At 42.7% G+C, this 18,473-nt stretch overlaps 1 protein-coding gene across 15 annotated transcripts in view; it reads right to left on the minus strand.

The window, feature by feature from the left end:
- LOC106595038 (putative E3 ubiquitin-protein ligase HERC1) overlaps positions 1-18,473 on the minus strand; it is a 242,358-nt gene that overhangs the window by 2,977 nt on the left and 220,908 nt on the right. For all 15 annotated transcript variants that reach the window (XM_082969826.1, XM_082969834.1, XM_082969831.1 and 12 more), the window contains 4 exons: positions 13,312-13,564; positions 7,687-7,839; positions 3,877-4,002; positions 508-687 (listed from right to left, as the gene is read on the minus strand). In XM_082969826.1, coding sequence (XP_082825952.1) covers positions 508-687; positions 3,877-4,002; positions 7,687-7,839; positions 13,312-13,564 — 712 coding nt within the window. The remainder of the gene's footprint in view (positions 1-507; positions 688-3,876; positions 4,003-7,686; positions 7,840-13,311; positions 13,565-18,473) is intronic.

The raw sequence follows: 18,473 nt of genomic DNA on the forward strand, positions 1-18,473 counted from the left end.
GAACAGAGAGAGAGAGAGACAGAGAGAGGAACACAGAGAGAGGAACACAGAGAGGGGAACACAGAGAGAGGAACACAGAGAGGGGAAGGAACAGAGAGAGAGAGACAGAGAGAGGAACACAGAGAGAGGGGAAGGAACAGAGAGAGAGGAACACAGAGAGAGGAACACACAGAGAGGGGAAGGAACAGACAGAGAGAGAGGGTGAGTATAAAGATCTAGGTACAGGTCTGGCTGTAGCTGGTAGAAACTCGTCTGAAAGGTCAGCAGCCAGTCATAACCCCTTCAAACCAACATGAAAACCCACCAACTTGTTTCTCACCTTTTCTTTATTTCTCAAAGCCTAAACTTTTATTTCACCAACCGATCTAGTCATGATTGTTCTATGGCTGAGTTTAATGTAGTCATAATGATGCTCATTGGCATTTAGCCTGGGGGAACGCACCAGTGTGTGTGTGTGTGTGTGTGTGTGTGTGTGTGTGTGCGCGCTGGCAGCGGTGTTTGTCTTACCCTGTCCACCTTCATAATCTGGAACCTCTGGGAGATGTCAGCGGTGTTGGCGGGGAGCCTGGAGCGTCCTGAGACAAAGCGCATGAACAGCACCCTCTCCTCGTTGGAGAAGTCCTCTAGGGTCTGCCAGAACCACTGGACCTGGGTGTGATGCTCTTCTACCTCACGGTACCGCACAACCTGGAATTAATACAGACATTACCTCACGGTACCACACTACCTGTAATTAATACAGACATTACCTCACGGTACCACACTACCTGTAATTAATACAGACATTACCTCACGGTACCACACTACCTGTAATTAATACAGACATTACCTCACGGTACCACACTACCTGTAATTAATACAGACATTACCTCACGGTACCACACTACCTGTAATTAATACAGACATTACCTCACAGTACCACACTACCTGTAACTAATACAGACATTACCTCACGGTACCACACTACCTGTAACTAATACAGACATTACCTCACGGTACCACACTACCTGTAATTAATACAGACATTACCTCACAGTACCACACTACCTGTAACTAATACAGACATTACCTCACGGTACCACACTACCTGTAATTAATACAGACATTACCTCACGGTACCACACTACCTGTAATTAATACAGACATTACCTCACGGTACCACACTACCTGTAATTAATACAGACATTACCTCACGGTACCACACTACCTGTAACTAATACAGACATTACCTCACAGTACCACACTACCTGTAATTAATACAGACATTACCTCACGGTACCACACTACCTGTAACTAATACAGCCATTAATACAGACATTACCTCACGGTACCACACTACCTGTAATTAATACAGACATTACCTCACAGTACCACACTACCTGTAACTAATACAGCCATTAATACAGACATTACCTCACGGTACCACACTACCTGGAATTAATACAGACATTACCTCACAGTACCACACTACCTGTAACTAATACAGCCATTAATACAGACATTACCTCACGGTACCACACTACCTGTAATTAATACAGACATTACCTCACAGTACCACACTACCTGTAACTAATACAGCCATTAATACAGACATTACCTCACGGTACCACACTACCTGTAATTAATACAGACATTACCTCACGGTACCACACTACCTGTAATTAATACAGACATTACCTCACGGTACCACACTACCTGTAATTAATACAGACATTACCTCACGGTACCACACTACCTGTAACTAATACAGCCATTAATACAGACATTACCTCACGGTACCACACTACCTGGAATTAATACAGACATTACCTCACGGTACCACACTACCTGTAATTAATACAGACATTACCTCACGGTACCACACTACCTGTAATTAATACAGACATTACCTCACGGTACCACACTACCTGTAACTAATACAGCCATTAATACAGACATTACCTCACAGTACCACACTACCTGTAATTAATACAGACATTACCTCACAGTACCACACTACCTGTAACTAATACAGCCATTAATACAGACATTACCTCACGGTACCACACTACCTGTAATTAATACAGACATTACCTCACGGTACCACACTACCTGTAATTAATACAGACATTACCTCACGGTACCACACTACCTGTAATTAATACAGACATTACCTCACGGTACCACACTACCTGTAACTAATACAGCCATTAATACAGACATTACCTCACAGTACCACACTACCTGTAATTAATACAGACATTACCTCACGGTACCACACTACCTGTAATTAATACAGACATTACCTCACGGTACCACACTACCTGTAATTAATACAGACATTACCTCACGGTACCACACTACCTGTAACTAATACAGCCATTAATACAGACATTACCTCACGGTACCACACTACCTGGAATTAATACAGACATTACCTCACAGTACCACACTACCTGTAACTAATACAGCCATTAATACAGACATTACCTCACGGTACCACACTACCTGTAATTAATACAGACATTACCTCACAGTACCACACTACCTGTAACTAATACAGCCATTAATACAGACATTACCTCACGGTACCACACTACCTGTAATTAATACAGACATTACCTCACGGTACCACACTACCTGTAATTAATACAGACATTACCTCACGGTACCACACTACCTGTAATTAATACAGACATTACCTCACGGTACCACACTACCTGTAATTAATACAGACATTACCTCACGGTACCACACTACCTGTAACTAATACAGCCATTAATACAGACATTACCTCACAGTACCACACTACCTGTAATTAATACAGACATTACCTCACAGTACCACACTACCTGTAACTAATACAGCCATTAATACAGACATTACCTCACGGTACCACACTACCTGGAATTAATACAGACATTACCTCACGGTACCACACTACCTGTAATTAATACAGACATTACCTCACGGTACCACACTACCTGTAATTAATACAGACATTACCTCACGGTACCACACTACCTGTAACTAATACAGCCATTAATACAGACATTACCTCACAGTACCACACTACCTGTAATTAATACAGACATTACCTCACGGTACCACACTACCTGTAATTAATACAGACATTACCTCACGGTACCACACTACCTGTAATTAATACAGACATTACCTCACGGTACCACACTACCTGTAACTAATACAGCCATTAATACAGACATTACCTCACGGTACCACACTACCTGGAATTAATACAGACATTACCTCACGGTACCACACTACCTGTAATTAATACAGACATTACCTCACGGTACCACACTACCTGTAATTAATACAGACATTACCTCACGGTACCACACTACCTGTAATTAATACAGACATTACCTCACAGTACCACACTACCTGTAATTAATACAGACATTACCTCACGGTACCACACTACCTGGAATTAATACAGCCATTAATACAGACATCAATACAACAGTCAGTCAATCAGTCAATAATTCAGTCAATCAGTCAGTCAATAATTCAGTCAATCAGTCAGTCAATCAATCAGTCAGCCAATCAGTCAGTCAGTCAAAAAGTTAGTCAGTCAAAAAGTTAGTCAGTCAGTCAGTCAGCCAATCAGTCAGTCAGCCAATCAGTCAGTTAGCCAGTCAGCCAATCAGTCAAGCAATCAGTCAGTCAATCAGTCAGTCAGTCAGTCAGTCAGTCAATCAGTCAGCCAATCAGTCAGCCAATCAGTCAGCCAATCAGTCAAGCAATCAGTCAGTCAATCAGCCAGTCAGTCAATCTTTATTTAAAGTGCATATTGAAATCACAACACTTTACAGCAAAACAATGAAATGAAAGAGATGCAAAGAAACGGAGGACAAAAGAGTAAAGGACTACCTTCTTGAGCACGTCCACACTGATCTCTGGCATCCCACAAACCATCTGTTCCAGTTGTTTGGCTGTGAGGAGGGAGAGGAGAGGGACAGGGACGATCCAGGACATGCCCTCACGCACCACCGCCACCTGGGAGAGAGAAGGGGGGGTAGGAGGAGGGAGGGAGGGGGGAAGGAGAGAGGGGAGGGGAGGGAAAGAGAGAGAGAGAGGGGGAACGAGAGGGAAGGGGAGAGAGAGAGGGATAAGGGTAGAGACAGTGGGATATTGGGAGAGAGAGGGATAGGGAGAGAGAGAGGGATAGAGGGAGAGAGAGGGATAGGGAGGGAAAGAGGGAGAGAGGGATAGGGAGGGGGAGGAGAGAGGGATAGGGAGGGAGAGAGGGATAGGGGGAGAGAGAGGGATAGGGAGGGAAAGAGGGAGAGAGGGATAGGGAGGGGGAGGAGAGAGGGATAGGGAGGGAGAGAGGGATAGGGGGAGAGAGAGGGATAGGGAGGGAAAGAGGGAGAGAGGGATAGGGAGGGGGAGGAGAGAGGGATAGGGAGGGAGAGAGGGATAGGGGGAGAGAGAGGGATAGGGAGGGAGAGAGGGAGAGCGGGATAGGGAGGGGGAGGAGAGAGGGATAGGGAGGGAGAGAGGGATAGGGAGGGAGAGAGGGATAGGGGAGAGAGGGAGAGCGGGATAGGGAGTGGGAAGAGAGAGGGATAGGGAGGGGGAGGAGAGAGGGATAGGGAGGGAGAGAGGGATAGGGAGTGGGAAGAGAGAGGGATAGGGAGGGGGAGGAGAGAGGGATAGGGAGGGAGAGAGGGATAGGGAGGGAGAGAGGGATAGGGAGGGAGAGAGGGATAGGGAGGGAGAGAGGGATAGGGAGGGAGAGAGAGAGGGGGGGAGAGGGGACAAGAGATTCCAGTTGAGAGTTAAACACACAGGTGAGCTAACAGAGAAATGTACCGTACTCTAACACCTTAGAGTCTAACAATTATAAATCCAGTCTAGTTATGTACTGAACCATGATGTTTCTACAATTATAAATCCAGTCTAGTTATACACTGAACCATGATGTTTCTACAATTATAAATCCAGTCTAGTTATATACTGAACCATGATGTTTCTACAATTATAAATCCAGTCTAGTTATATACTGAACCATGACGTTTCTACAATTATAAATCCAGTCTAGTTATATACTGAACCATGATGTTTCTACAATTATAAATCCAGTCTAGTTATGTACTGAACCATGATGTTTCTACAATTATAAATCCAGTCTAGTTATATACTGAACCATGACGTTTCTACAATTATAAATCCAGTCTAGTTATATACTGAACCATGATGTTTCTACAATTATAAATCCAGTCTAGTTATATACTGAACCATGATGTTTCTACAATTATAAATCCAGTCTAGTTATGTACTGAACCATGATGTTTCTACAATTATAAATCCAGTCTAGTTATATACTGAACCATGACGTTTCTACAATTATAAATCCAGTCTAGTTATATACTGAACCATGATGTTTCTACAATTATAAATCCAGTCTAGTTATGTACTGAACCATGACGTTTCTACAATTATAAATCCAGTCTAGTTATATACTGAACCATGATGTTTCTACAATTATAAATCCAGTCTAGTTATATACTGAACCATGATGTTTCTACAATTATAAATCCAGTCTAGTTATGTACTGAACCATGACGTTTCTACAATTATAAATCCAGTCTAGTTATATACTGAACCATGATGTTTCTACAATTATAAATCCAGTCTAGTTATGTACTGAACCATGACGTTTCTACAATTATAAATCCAGTCTAGTTATATACTGAACCATGATGTTTCTACAATTATAAATCCAGTCTAGTTATATACTGAACCATGATGTTTCTACAATTATAAATCCAGTCTAGTTATGTACTGAACCATGACGTTTCTACAATTATAAATCCAGTCTAGTTATGTACTGAACCATGATGTTTCTACAATTATAAATCCAGTCTAGTTATGTACTGAACCATGACGTTTCTACAATTATAAATCCAGTCTAGTTATATACTGAACCATGATGTTTCTACAATTATAAATCCAGTCTAGTTATTTACTGAACCATGACGTTTCTACAATTATAAATATAGTTGTTCCCATGCCAACCAAGCTGGGTGTTAAGATTTCTTAGAAAAATTCCAGGCATGATTCTTCATCTTAAAACCAATTCAGTATTGAGTTTCTGTTATAAAAGAGCGCAGTGCCTCGTCTTAATCCAAGAATTCAATATCTATCTATCTATCTATCTATCTATCTATCTATCTATCTATCTATCTATCTATCTATCTATCTATCTATCTATCTATCTATCTATCTATCTATCTATCTATCTATCTATCTATCTATCTATCTATCTATCTATCTATCTATCTATCTATCTATCTATCTATCTAAAGTTTCAGAGTGGAGGAGAGGCCTGCTGAGTTTCTCTGAAATGAAAAGCAGCAGGGCAGAGAGCTTGATAATGTCTTGTAGAGAAGACACCACGGAGAGGAACGTCTAAAAGCAGCAGGGCAGAGAGCTTGATAATGTCTTGTAGAGAAGACACCACGGAGAGGAACGTCTAAAAGCAGCAGGGCAGAGAGCTTGATAATGTCTTGTAGAGAAGACACCACGGAGAGGAACGTCTAAAAGCAGCAGGGCAGAGAGCTTGATAATGTCTTGTAGAGAAGACACCACGGAGAGGAATGTATAAAAGCAGCAGGTGGCCACGGTGTGTTAGTCATCACCCGCTGGAAGTTAATGAACTGCGGCAAACATGAAGAATCCACGGGAAATTAACAAAACACGAGGCGATAGGACGATCATCAGCCGTCAGTCGCTCTGGTGTGCTGCCTCTCGTACCCGTCTGTCTATCTCGTGCAGGCGGTACTCGATGGTGTTATCTGTGTCGTACCCGTCTGTCTATCTCGTGCAGGCGGTACTCGATGGTGTTATCTGTGTCGTACCCGTCTGTCTATCTCGTGCAGGCGGTACTCGATGGTGTTATCTGTGTCGTACCCGTCTGTCTATCTTGTGCAGGCGGTACTCGATGGTGTTATCTGTGTCGTACCTGTCTGTCTATCTTGTGCAGGCGGTACTCGATGGTGTTATCTGTGTCGTACCCGTCTGTCTATCTCGTGCAGGCGGTACTCGATGGTGTTATCTGTGTCGTACCCGTCTGTCTATCTCGTGCAGGCGGTACTCGATGGTGTTATCTGTGTCGTACCCGTCTGTCTATCTCGTGCAGGCGGTACTCGATGGTGTTATCTGTGTCGTACCCGTCTGTCTATCTTGTGCAGGCGGTACTCGATGGTGTTATCTGTGTCGTACCTGTCTGTCTATCTTGTGCAGGCGGTACTCGATGGTGTTATCTGTGTCGTACCCGTCTGTCTATCTCGTGCAGGCGGTACTCGATGGTGTTATCTGTGTCGTACCCGTCTGTCTATCTCGTGCAGGCGGTACTCGATGGTGTTATCTGTGTCGTACCCGTCTGTCTATCTCGTGCAGGCGGTACTCGATGGTGTTATCTGTGTCGTACCCGTCTGTCTATCTTGTGCAGGCGGTACTCGATGGTGTTATCTGTGTCGTACCTGTCTGTCTATCTCGTGCAGGCGGTACTCGATGGTGTTATCTGTGTCGTACCCGTCTGTCTATCTCGTGCTGCCAGTCCTCAATGATGTTGTTTGTGTCGTACCTGTCTGTCTACCTCGTGCAGGCGATACTCCTGTGTGTGTGTGTGTGTGTGTGTGTGTGTGTGTGTGTGTGTGTGTGTGTGTGTCGTACCTGTCTGTCTATCTCGTGCAGGCGGTACTCGATGGCCCGGGCTACATACTCTTTCCTGTTGGAGAAGGTCAGAGGGATGCTGTTTCCACCGGGGATAATAGGAACCATCTTACCGTTCGCACTCTGACCCACGAACGAATCCAGAGGAATCATCTAGAGGGGGGAACACAACAGTAAAACATCACATCATCTGAACTCAAGTTGGGGTCAATTCTATTTGTAGAGAGTTGATTTAGAATCCTGTCAGATCAGGAGACACACATTCCCTTCCTCTTTATTCTCTCTCTCTCTCTCTCTCCTCTCTCTCTCTCTCTCTCTCCTCTCTCTCTCTCTCTCTCTCTCTCTCTCTCTCTCTCTCTCTCTCTCTCTCTCTCTTCTCTCTCTCTCTCTCTCTCTCTCTCTCTCTCTCTCTCTCTCTCTCTCTCTCTCTCTCTCTCTCTCTCTCTCCTCCCGCTCCTTCCTCCATCTTTCCCTCTCTTGGCTAGGAGACTGTGGGCCTGAGAGGCCATCTCTCTCTCTCTCCCTCCCTCCTCTCCTCCATCACTCCTCTCTTTTCCCTGGCTGTGGTCCTTCCACAAGACTGGGAGGCCATGTCTCTCTCTCCCTCCCTCTTTCCCCCCTCCCCCCTCCCTCTTTCCCCCCTCCCCCTCTCTGAACTCCCTCTATCTATCCTGGCTGTGGTCCTTCCTGGGAGGCAGGCCAATTGGCCAATCCCCAGACAGGATGTGCTGCATCAACAGAACCCTTGCATTCCAGTATGTGTGTGTGTGTGTGTGTGTGTTTGTGTGTGTGTCTGTGTGAGAGAGCGAGCTCGGTCCAGCCCAGTAGAGCCACAGTGCAGTGGTTATGTGTGTGTGTGTGTGTGTGTGTGTGTGTGTGTGTGTGTGTGCCGGGGGGAACCAAGGTTGGCCATTGTGTATCAATAAGAGCCAGAATGGTGAGGATGGGTGGGTGGGGAGGGGGGGGGGTTAGCGAGAGAAACACAGTGTACCAGTTAGACCTGGGAATTGCAAGGGACCTCCCCACACCATATTACCACCACACCATACTATCACCACACCATATTATCACCATACCATATTATCACTCTACCATATTATCACCATACCATATTACCACCATACCATATTATCACCACACCATATTACCACCATACTGAGGGACCTCACCATACCATATTACCACAATACCATATCATCACCATACCATATTATCACCACACCATATTATCACCATACCATATTATCACCATACTGAGGGACCTCACCCTACCATATTACCACCATACCATATTATCACCACACCATATTATCACCACACTATATTATTACCATACTGAGGGACCTCACCATACCATATTATCACCATACCATATTATCACCACACCATATTATCACCATACCATATTATCACCATACTGAGGGACCTCACCATACCATATTATCACCACACCATATTATCACCACACCATATTATCACCATACTGAGGGACCTCACCATACCATATTATCACCACACCATATTATCACCACACCATATTATCACCACACCATATTATCACCATACTGAGGGACCTCACCATACCATATTATCACCATACTGAGGGACCTCACCATACCATATTACCACCATACCATCAACATACCATATTATCACCACACCATATTATCACCATACTGAGGGACCTCACCATACCATATTATCACCATACCATATTACCACCATACCATATTACCACCATACCATATTACCACCATTCCATATTATCACCATGCCATATTATCACCATACTATATTACCACCATACCATATTATCACCACACCATATTATTACCACACCATATTATTACCATACTGAGGGACCTCACCATACCATATTATCACCATACCATATTATCACCATACCATATTATCACTATACCATATTACCACCATACCATCACCATACCATATTATCACCACACCATATTATCACCATACTGAGGGACCTCACCATACCATATTATCACCATACCATATTATCACCATACCATATTACCACCATACTATATTATCACCATACTATATTACCACCATACCATATTATCACCATACTATATTACCACCATACCATATTACCACCATACCATCACCATACCATATTATCACCATACTGAGGGACCTCACCATACCATATTATCACCACACCATATTATCACCATACTGAGGGACCTCACCATACCATATTATCACCATATCATATTACCACCATACCATATTATCCCCATACCATATTACCACCATACCATATTATCACCACACCATATTATCCCCATACCATATTACCACCATACCATATTATCAACATACTGAGGGACCTCACTATACCATATTATCACCATACCAAATTATCACCATACCAAATTACCACCATACCATATTATCACCATACCATATTATCACCATACCATATTATCACCATTCTGAGGGACCTCACCATACCATATTACCACAATACCATATTATCACCATACCATATTATCCCCATACCATATTACCACCATACCATGTTATCACCATACTGAGGGACCTCACCATACCATATTACCACCATACCATATTATCACCATACCATATTATCACCATACCATATTACCACCATACCATCACCATACCATATTATCACCACACCATATTATCACCATACTGAGGGACCTCACCATACCATATTATCACCATACCATATTACCACCATACCATATTATCACCATACCATATTACCACCATACCATATTATCACCATACCATATTACCACCATGCCATATTATCACCATACTATATTACCACCACACCATATTATCACCACACCATATTATCACCATACTGAGGGACCTCACCATACCATATTATCACCACACCATATTATCACCATACTGAGGGACCTCACCATACCATATTATCACCATACCATATTACCACCATACCATATTATTACCATACCATATTACCACCATACCATATTATCACCATACCATATTACCACCATACTATATTACCACCATACCATATTATCACCATACCATATTATCACCACACCATATTATCACCATACCATATTATCACCATACTGAGGGACCTCACCATACCATATTATCACCATACCATATTATCACCACACCATATTATCACCATACCATATTATCACCATACCATATTACCACCATACCATATTACCACCATACCATATTACCACCATACCATCACCATACCATATTATCACCACACCATATTATCACCACACCATATTATCACCATACTGAGGGACCTCACCATACCATATTATCACCACACCATATTATCACCATACTATATTACCACCACACCATATTATCACCACACCATATTATCACCACACCATATTATCACCATACTGAGGGACCTCACCATACCATATTATCACCACACCATATTATCACCATACTGAGGGACCTCACCATACCATATTATCACCATACCATATTACCACCATACCATATTATTACCATACCATATTACCACCATACCATATTACCACCATACCATCACCATACCATATTATCACCACACCATATTATCACCATACCATATTATCACCATACTGAGGGACCTCACCATACCATATTATCACCATACCATATTATCACCACACCATATTATCACCATACCATATTATCACCATACCATATTACCACCATACCATATTACCACCATACCATCACCATACCATATTATCACCACACCATATTATCACCACACCATATTATCACCATACTGAGGGACCTCACCATACCATATTATCACCACACCATATTATCACCATACTGAGGGACCTCACCATACCATATTATCACCATACCATATTACCACCATACCATATTATCACCATACCATATTATCACCACACCATATTATCACCATACTGAGGGACCTCACCATACCATATTATCACCATACCATATTATCACCACACCATATTATCACCATACCATATTATCACCATACCATATTACCACCATACCATATTACCACCATACCATCACCATACCATATTATCACCACACCATATTATCACCACACCATATTATCACCATACTGAGGGACCTCACCATACCATATTATCACCACACCATATTATCACCATACTGAGGGACCTCACCATACCATATTATCACCATACCATATTACCACCATACCATATTATCACCATACCATATTATCACCACACCATATTATCACCATACTGAGGGACCTCACCATACCATATTATCACCATACTATATTACCACCATACCATATTACCATCATACCATCACCATACCATATTATCACCATACTGAGGGACCTCACCATACCATATTACCACCATACCATATTATCACCACACCATATTATCCCCATACCATATTACCACCATACCATATTATCACCATACCATATTATCACCATACCATATTATCACCATACTGAGGGACCTCACCATACCATATTACCACAATACCATATTATCACCATACCATATTATCCCCATACCATATTACCACCATACCATGTTATCACCATACTGAGGGACCTCACCATACCATATTATCACCATACCATATTCACACCATACCATATTATCACCATACTATATTACCACCATACCATATTATCACCATAGCATATTACCACCATACCATATTATCACCATACTGAGGGACCTCACCATACCATATTATCACCATACCATATTATCACCATACCATATTACCACCATACCATATTACCACCATACCATCACCATATTATCACCACACCATATTATCACCATTCTGAGGGACCTCACCATACCATATTATCACCACACCATATTATCACCATACTGAGGGACCTCACCATACCACATTATCACCATACCATATTACCACCATACCATATTATCACCATACCATATTATCACCACACCATATTATCACCATACCATATTATCACCACACCATATTATCACCATACTGAGGGACCTCACCATACCATATTATCACCATACCATATTATCACCACACCATATTATCACCATACTGAGGGACCTCACCATACCATATTATCACCATACCATATTATCACCATACCATATTACCACCATACCATATTATCACCATACCATATTACCACCATACCATCACCATACTATATTATCACCACACCATATTATCACCATACTGAGGGACCTCACCATACCATATTATCACCATACCATATTATCACCATACTATATTACCACCACACCATATTACCACCATACCATATTATCACCATACCATATTATCACCATACCATATTATCACCATACCACATTATCATCACACTGAGGGACCTCACCATACCATGTTACCACCATACCATATTATCACCACACTGAGGGACCTAACCTTTTCTAGGCTAGTGTCCAAGTCAAATCTCCCCATCTATGTCAGTTCCAGTATTGAATCCAAACTGAATGGATGTGAACCATCACTCTCCTCCAAGCTTCTCTGTCTCTCTTTCTGTCTCTTTCCCTCTCCTCCTCATACCAATATCATAGCTCCTGACCTTTAGTTGAAGAAAAAAAGACTGAATAAAACAATTACCTCATGGAAATTATCCTCTGTGATGCCGCTGTCTTCAATGTGAAGAATGCTGTTGAGTGTCTGAACATAGAGCAGGTCCACCTCCTCCAGATCCTCCAGGACCAGAGGAATACAACACAGCTGCTTCCACACCAGGGGGGCAAGGTGCAGGTCCAGGGGCTTCTTGGTCCGGATAGCCACCCCCATCAGGATGCCCAGGAACTTAAACTGGAGGAGCTGCTCATCCAGACAGGCTGACGGGCTCAGCAGGAACCTGGGGGAAGGAGGGAGGTTTAGGGTTGACCTGAGTGTAGTGGCCCATAACACAGAGTCATAGACTATAGCTCTGTAGTGGCCCATAGCACAGAGTCATATAGACTATACCTCTGTAGTGGCCCATAACACAGAGTCATAGACTATAGCTCTGTAGTGGCCCATAACACAGAGTCATAGACTATAGCTCTGTAGTGGCCCATAACACAGAGTCATAGACTATAGCTCTGTAGTGGCCCATAACACAGAGTCATATAGACTATAGCTCTGTAGTGGCCCATAACACAGAGTCATATAGACTATAGCTCTGTAGTGGCCCATAACACAGAGTCATATACTATAGCTCTGTAGTGGCCCATACCACAGAGTCATATAGACTATAGCTCTGTAGTGGACCATAACACAGAGTCACAGACTATAGCTCTGTAGTGGCCCATAACACAGAGTCATATACTATAGCTCTGTAGTGGCCCATAACACAGAGTCATATAGACTATAGCTCTGTAGTGGCCCATAACACAGAGTCATATAGACTATACCTCTGTAGTGGCCCATAACATAGAGTCATATACTATAGCTCTGTAGTGGCCCATAACACAGAGTCATAGACTATAGCTCTGTAGTGGCCCATAACACAGAGTCATAGACTATAGCTCTGTAGTGGCCCATAACACAGAGTCATAGACTATACCTCTGTAGTGGCCCATAACACAGAGTCATATAGACTATAGCTCTGTAGTGGCCCATAACACAGAGTCATAGACTATAGCTCTGTAGTGGCCCATAACACAGAGTCATAGACTATACCTCTGTAGTGGCCCATAACACAGAGTCATAGACTATAGCTCTGTAGTGGCCCATAACATAGAGTCACAGCTCTGTAGTGGCCCATAACACAGAGCCATAGACTATAGCTCTGTAGTGGCCCATAACATAGAGTCATATAGACTATAGCTCTGTAGTGGCCCATAACACAAAGTCATATAGACTATAGCTCTGTAGTGGCCCATAACACAGAGTCATAGACTATACCTCTGTAGTGGCCTATAACATAGAGTCATAGACTATAGCTCTGTAGTGGCCCATAACACAGAGTCATAGACTATACCTCTGTAGTGGCCCATAACACAGAGTCATAATGTGGGACTGTCTCTATATGGTGACTGGTAATGAGACAGCAGGTCAGTAATGTGGTACTGTCTCTATATGGTGACTGGTAATGTGGTACTGTCTCTATATGGTGACTGGTAATGTGGTACTGTCTCTATATGGTGACTGGTAATGAGACAGCAGGTCAGTAATGTGGTACTGTCTCTATATGGTGACTGGTAATGTGGTACTGTCTCTATATGGTGACTGGTAATGTGGTACTGTCTCTATATGGTGACTGGTAATGTGATACTGTCTCTATATGGTGACTGGTAATGAGACAGCGTGTCAGTAATGTGGTACTGTCTCTATATGGTGACTGGTAATGTGGTACTGTCTCTATATGGTGACTGGTAATGTGATACTGTCTCTATGGTGACTGGTAATGAGACAGCAGGTCAGTAATGTGGTACTGTCTCTATATGGTGACTGGTAACGTGGTACTGTCTCTATATGGTGACTGGTAATGTGGTACTGTCTCTATATGGTGACTGGTAATGTGGTACTGTCTCTATATGGTGACTGGTAATGAGACAGCAGGTCAGTAATGTGGTACTGTCTCTATATGGTGACTGGTAATGTGGTACTGTCTCTATATGGTGACTGGTAATGTGGTACTGTCTCTATATGGTGACTGGTAATGTGATACTGTCTCTATATGGTGACTGGTAATGAGACAGCGTGTCAGTAATGTGGTACTGTCTCTATATGGTGACTGGTAATGTGGTACTGTCTCTATATGGTGACTGGTAATGTGATACTGTCTCTATATGGTGACTGGTAATGAGACAGCAGGTCAGTAATGTGGTACTGTCTCTATATGGTGACTGGTAACGTGGTACTGTCTCTATATGGTGACTGGTAATGTGGTACTGTCTCTATATGGTGACTGGTAATGTGGTACTGTCTCTATATGGTGACTGGTAATGTGGTACTGTCTCTATATGGTGACTGGTAATGAGACAGCAGGTCAGTAATGTGGTACTGTCTCTATATGGTGACTGGTAATGTGGTACTGTCTCTATATGGTGACTGGTAATGTGGTACTGTCTCTATATGGTGACTGGTAATGAGACAGCAGGTCAGTAATGTGCTACTGTCTCTATATGGTGACTGGTAATGTGGTACTGTCTCTATATGGTGACTGGTAATGTGGTACTGTCTCTATATGGTGACTGGTAATGTGGTACTGTCTCTATATGGTGACTGGTAATGAGACAGCAGGTCAGTAATGTGGTACTGTCTCTATATGGTGACTGGTAATGTGGTACTGTCTCTATATGGTGACTGGTAATGTGGTACTGTCTCTATATGGTGACTGGTAATGTGATACTGTCTCTATATGGTGACTGGTAATGAGACAGCGTGTCAGTAATGTGGTACTGTCTCTATATGGTGACTGGTAATGTGGTACTGTCTCTATATGGTGACTGGTAATGTGGTACTGTCTCTATATGGTGACTGGTAATGTGGTACTGTCTCTATATGGTGACTGGTAATGAGACAGCAGGTCAGTAATGTGGTACTGTCTCTATATGGTGACTGGTAATGTGGTACTGTCTCTATATGGTGACTGGTAATGTGGTACTGTCTCTATATGGTGACTGGTAATGTGGTACTGTCTCTATATGGTGACTGGTAATGAGACAGCAGGTCAGTAATGTGCTACTGTCTCTATATGGTGACTGGTAATGTGGTACTGTCTCTATATGGTGACTGGTAATGTGGTACTGTCTCTATATGGTGACTGGTAATGTGGTACTGTCTCTATATGGTGACTGGTAATGAGACAGCAGGTCAGTAATGTGGTACTGTCTCTATATGGTGACTGGTAATGTGATACTGTCTCTATATGGTGACTGGTAATGAGACAGCAGGTCAGTAATGTGGTACTGTCTCTATATGGTGACTGGTAACGTGGTACTGTCTCTATATGGTGACTGGTAATGAGACAGCAGGTCAGTAATGTGGTACTGTCTCCCTATGGTGACTGGTAATGTGGTACTGTCTCTATATGGTGACTGGTAATGTGGTACTGTCTCTATATGGTGACTGGTAATGTGGTACTGTCTCTATATGGTGACTGGTAATGTGGTACTGTCTCTATATGGTGACTGGTAATGTGATACTGTCTCTATATGGTGACTGGTAATGAGACAGCGTGTCAGTAATGTGGTACTGTCTCTATATGGTGACTGGTAATGTGGTACTGTCTCTATATGGTGACTGGTAATGTGATACTGTCTCTATATGGTGACTGGTAATGTGGTACTGTCTCTATATGGTGACTGGTAATGTGGTACTGTCTCTATATGGTGACTGGTAATGTGGTACTGTCTCTATATGGTGACTGGTAATGAGACAGCGTGTCAGTAATGTGGTACTGTCTCTATATGGTGACTGGTAATGTGGTACTGTCTCTATATGGTGACTGGTAATGTGGTACTGTCTCTATATGGTGACTGGTAATGTGGTACTGTCTCTATATGGTGACTGGTAATGAGACAGCAGGTCAGTAATGTGGTACTGTCTCTATATGGTGACTGGTAATGTGGTACTGTCTCTATATGGTGACTGGTAATGTGGTACTGTCTCTATATGGTGACTGGTAATGTGGTACTGTCTCTAAATGGTGACTGGTAATGTGATACTGTCTCTATATGGTGACTGGTAATGAGACAGCAGGTCAGTAATGTGGTACTGTCTCTATATGGTGACTGGTAATGAGACAGCAGGTCAGTAATGTGGTACTGTCTCTATATGGTGACTGGTAATGTGGTACTGTCTCTATATGGTGACTGGTAATGTGGTACTGTCTCTATATGGTGACTGGTAATGTGGTACTGTCTCTATATGGTGACTGGTAATGTGATACTGTCTCTATATGGTGACTGGTAATGAGACAGCAGGTCAGTAATGTGGTACTGTCTCTATATGGTGACTGGTAATGAGACAGCAGGTCAGTAATGTGGTACTGTCTCTATATGGTGACTGGTAATGTGGTACTGTCTCTATAAGGTGACTGGTAATGTGGTACTGTCTCTATATGGTGACTGGTAATGAGACAGCAGGTCAGTAATGTGGTACTGTCTCTATATGGTGACTGGTAATGTGGTACTGTCTCTATATGGTGACTGGTAATGTGGTACTGTCTCTATATGGTGACTGGTAATGTGCTACTGTCTCTATATGGTGACTGGTAATGTGGTACTGTCTCTATATGGTGACTGGTAATGAGACAGCAGGTCAGTAATGTGGCGCTGTCTCTATATGGTGACTGGTAACGTGGTACTGTCTCTATATGGTGACTGGTAATGTGGTACTGTCTCTATATGGTGACTGGTAATGTGGTACTGTCTCTATATGGTGACTGGTAATGTGGTACTGTCTCTATATGGTGACTGGTAATGTGGTACTGTCTCTATATGGTGACTGGTAATGAGACAGCAGGTCAGTAATGTGGTACTGTCTCTATATGGTGACTGGTAATGTGGTACTGTCTCTATATGGTGACTGGTAATGTGGTACTGTCTCTATATGGTGACTGGTAATGTGGTACTGTCTCTATATGGTGACTGGTAAAGAGACAGCAGGTCAGTAATGTGGTAGTGTCTCTATATGGTGACTGGTAATGTGGTACTGTCTCTATATGGTGACTGGTAATGTGGTACTGTCTCTATATGGTGACTGGTAATGAGACAGCAGGTCAGTAATGTGGTACTGTCTCTATATGGTGACTGGTAATGTGGTACTGTCTCTAT

Source organism: Salmo salar, chromosome 26, assembly GCF_965601325.2.
Source record: "Salmo salar chromosome 26, fSalSal1, whole genome shotgun sequence".
NCBI lineage: Eukaryota > Metazoa > Chordata > Actinopteri > Salmoniformes > Salmonidae > Salmo > Salmo salar.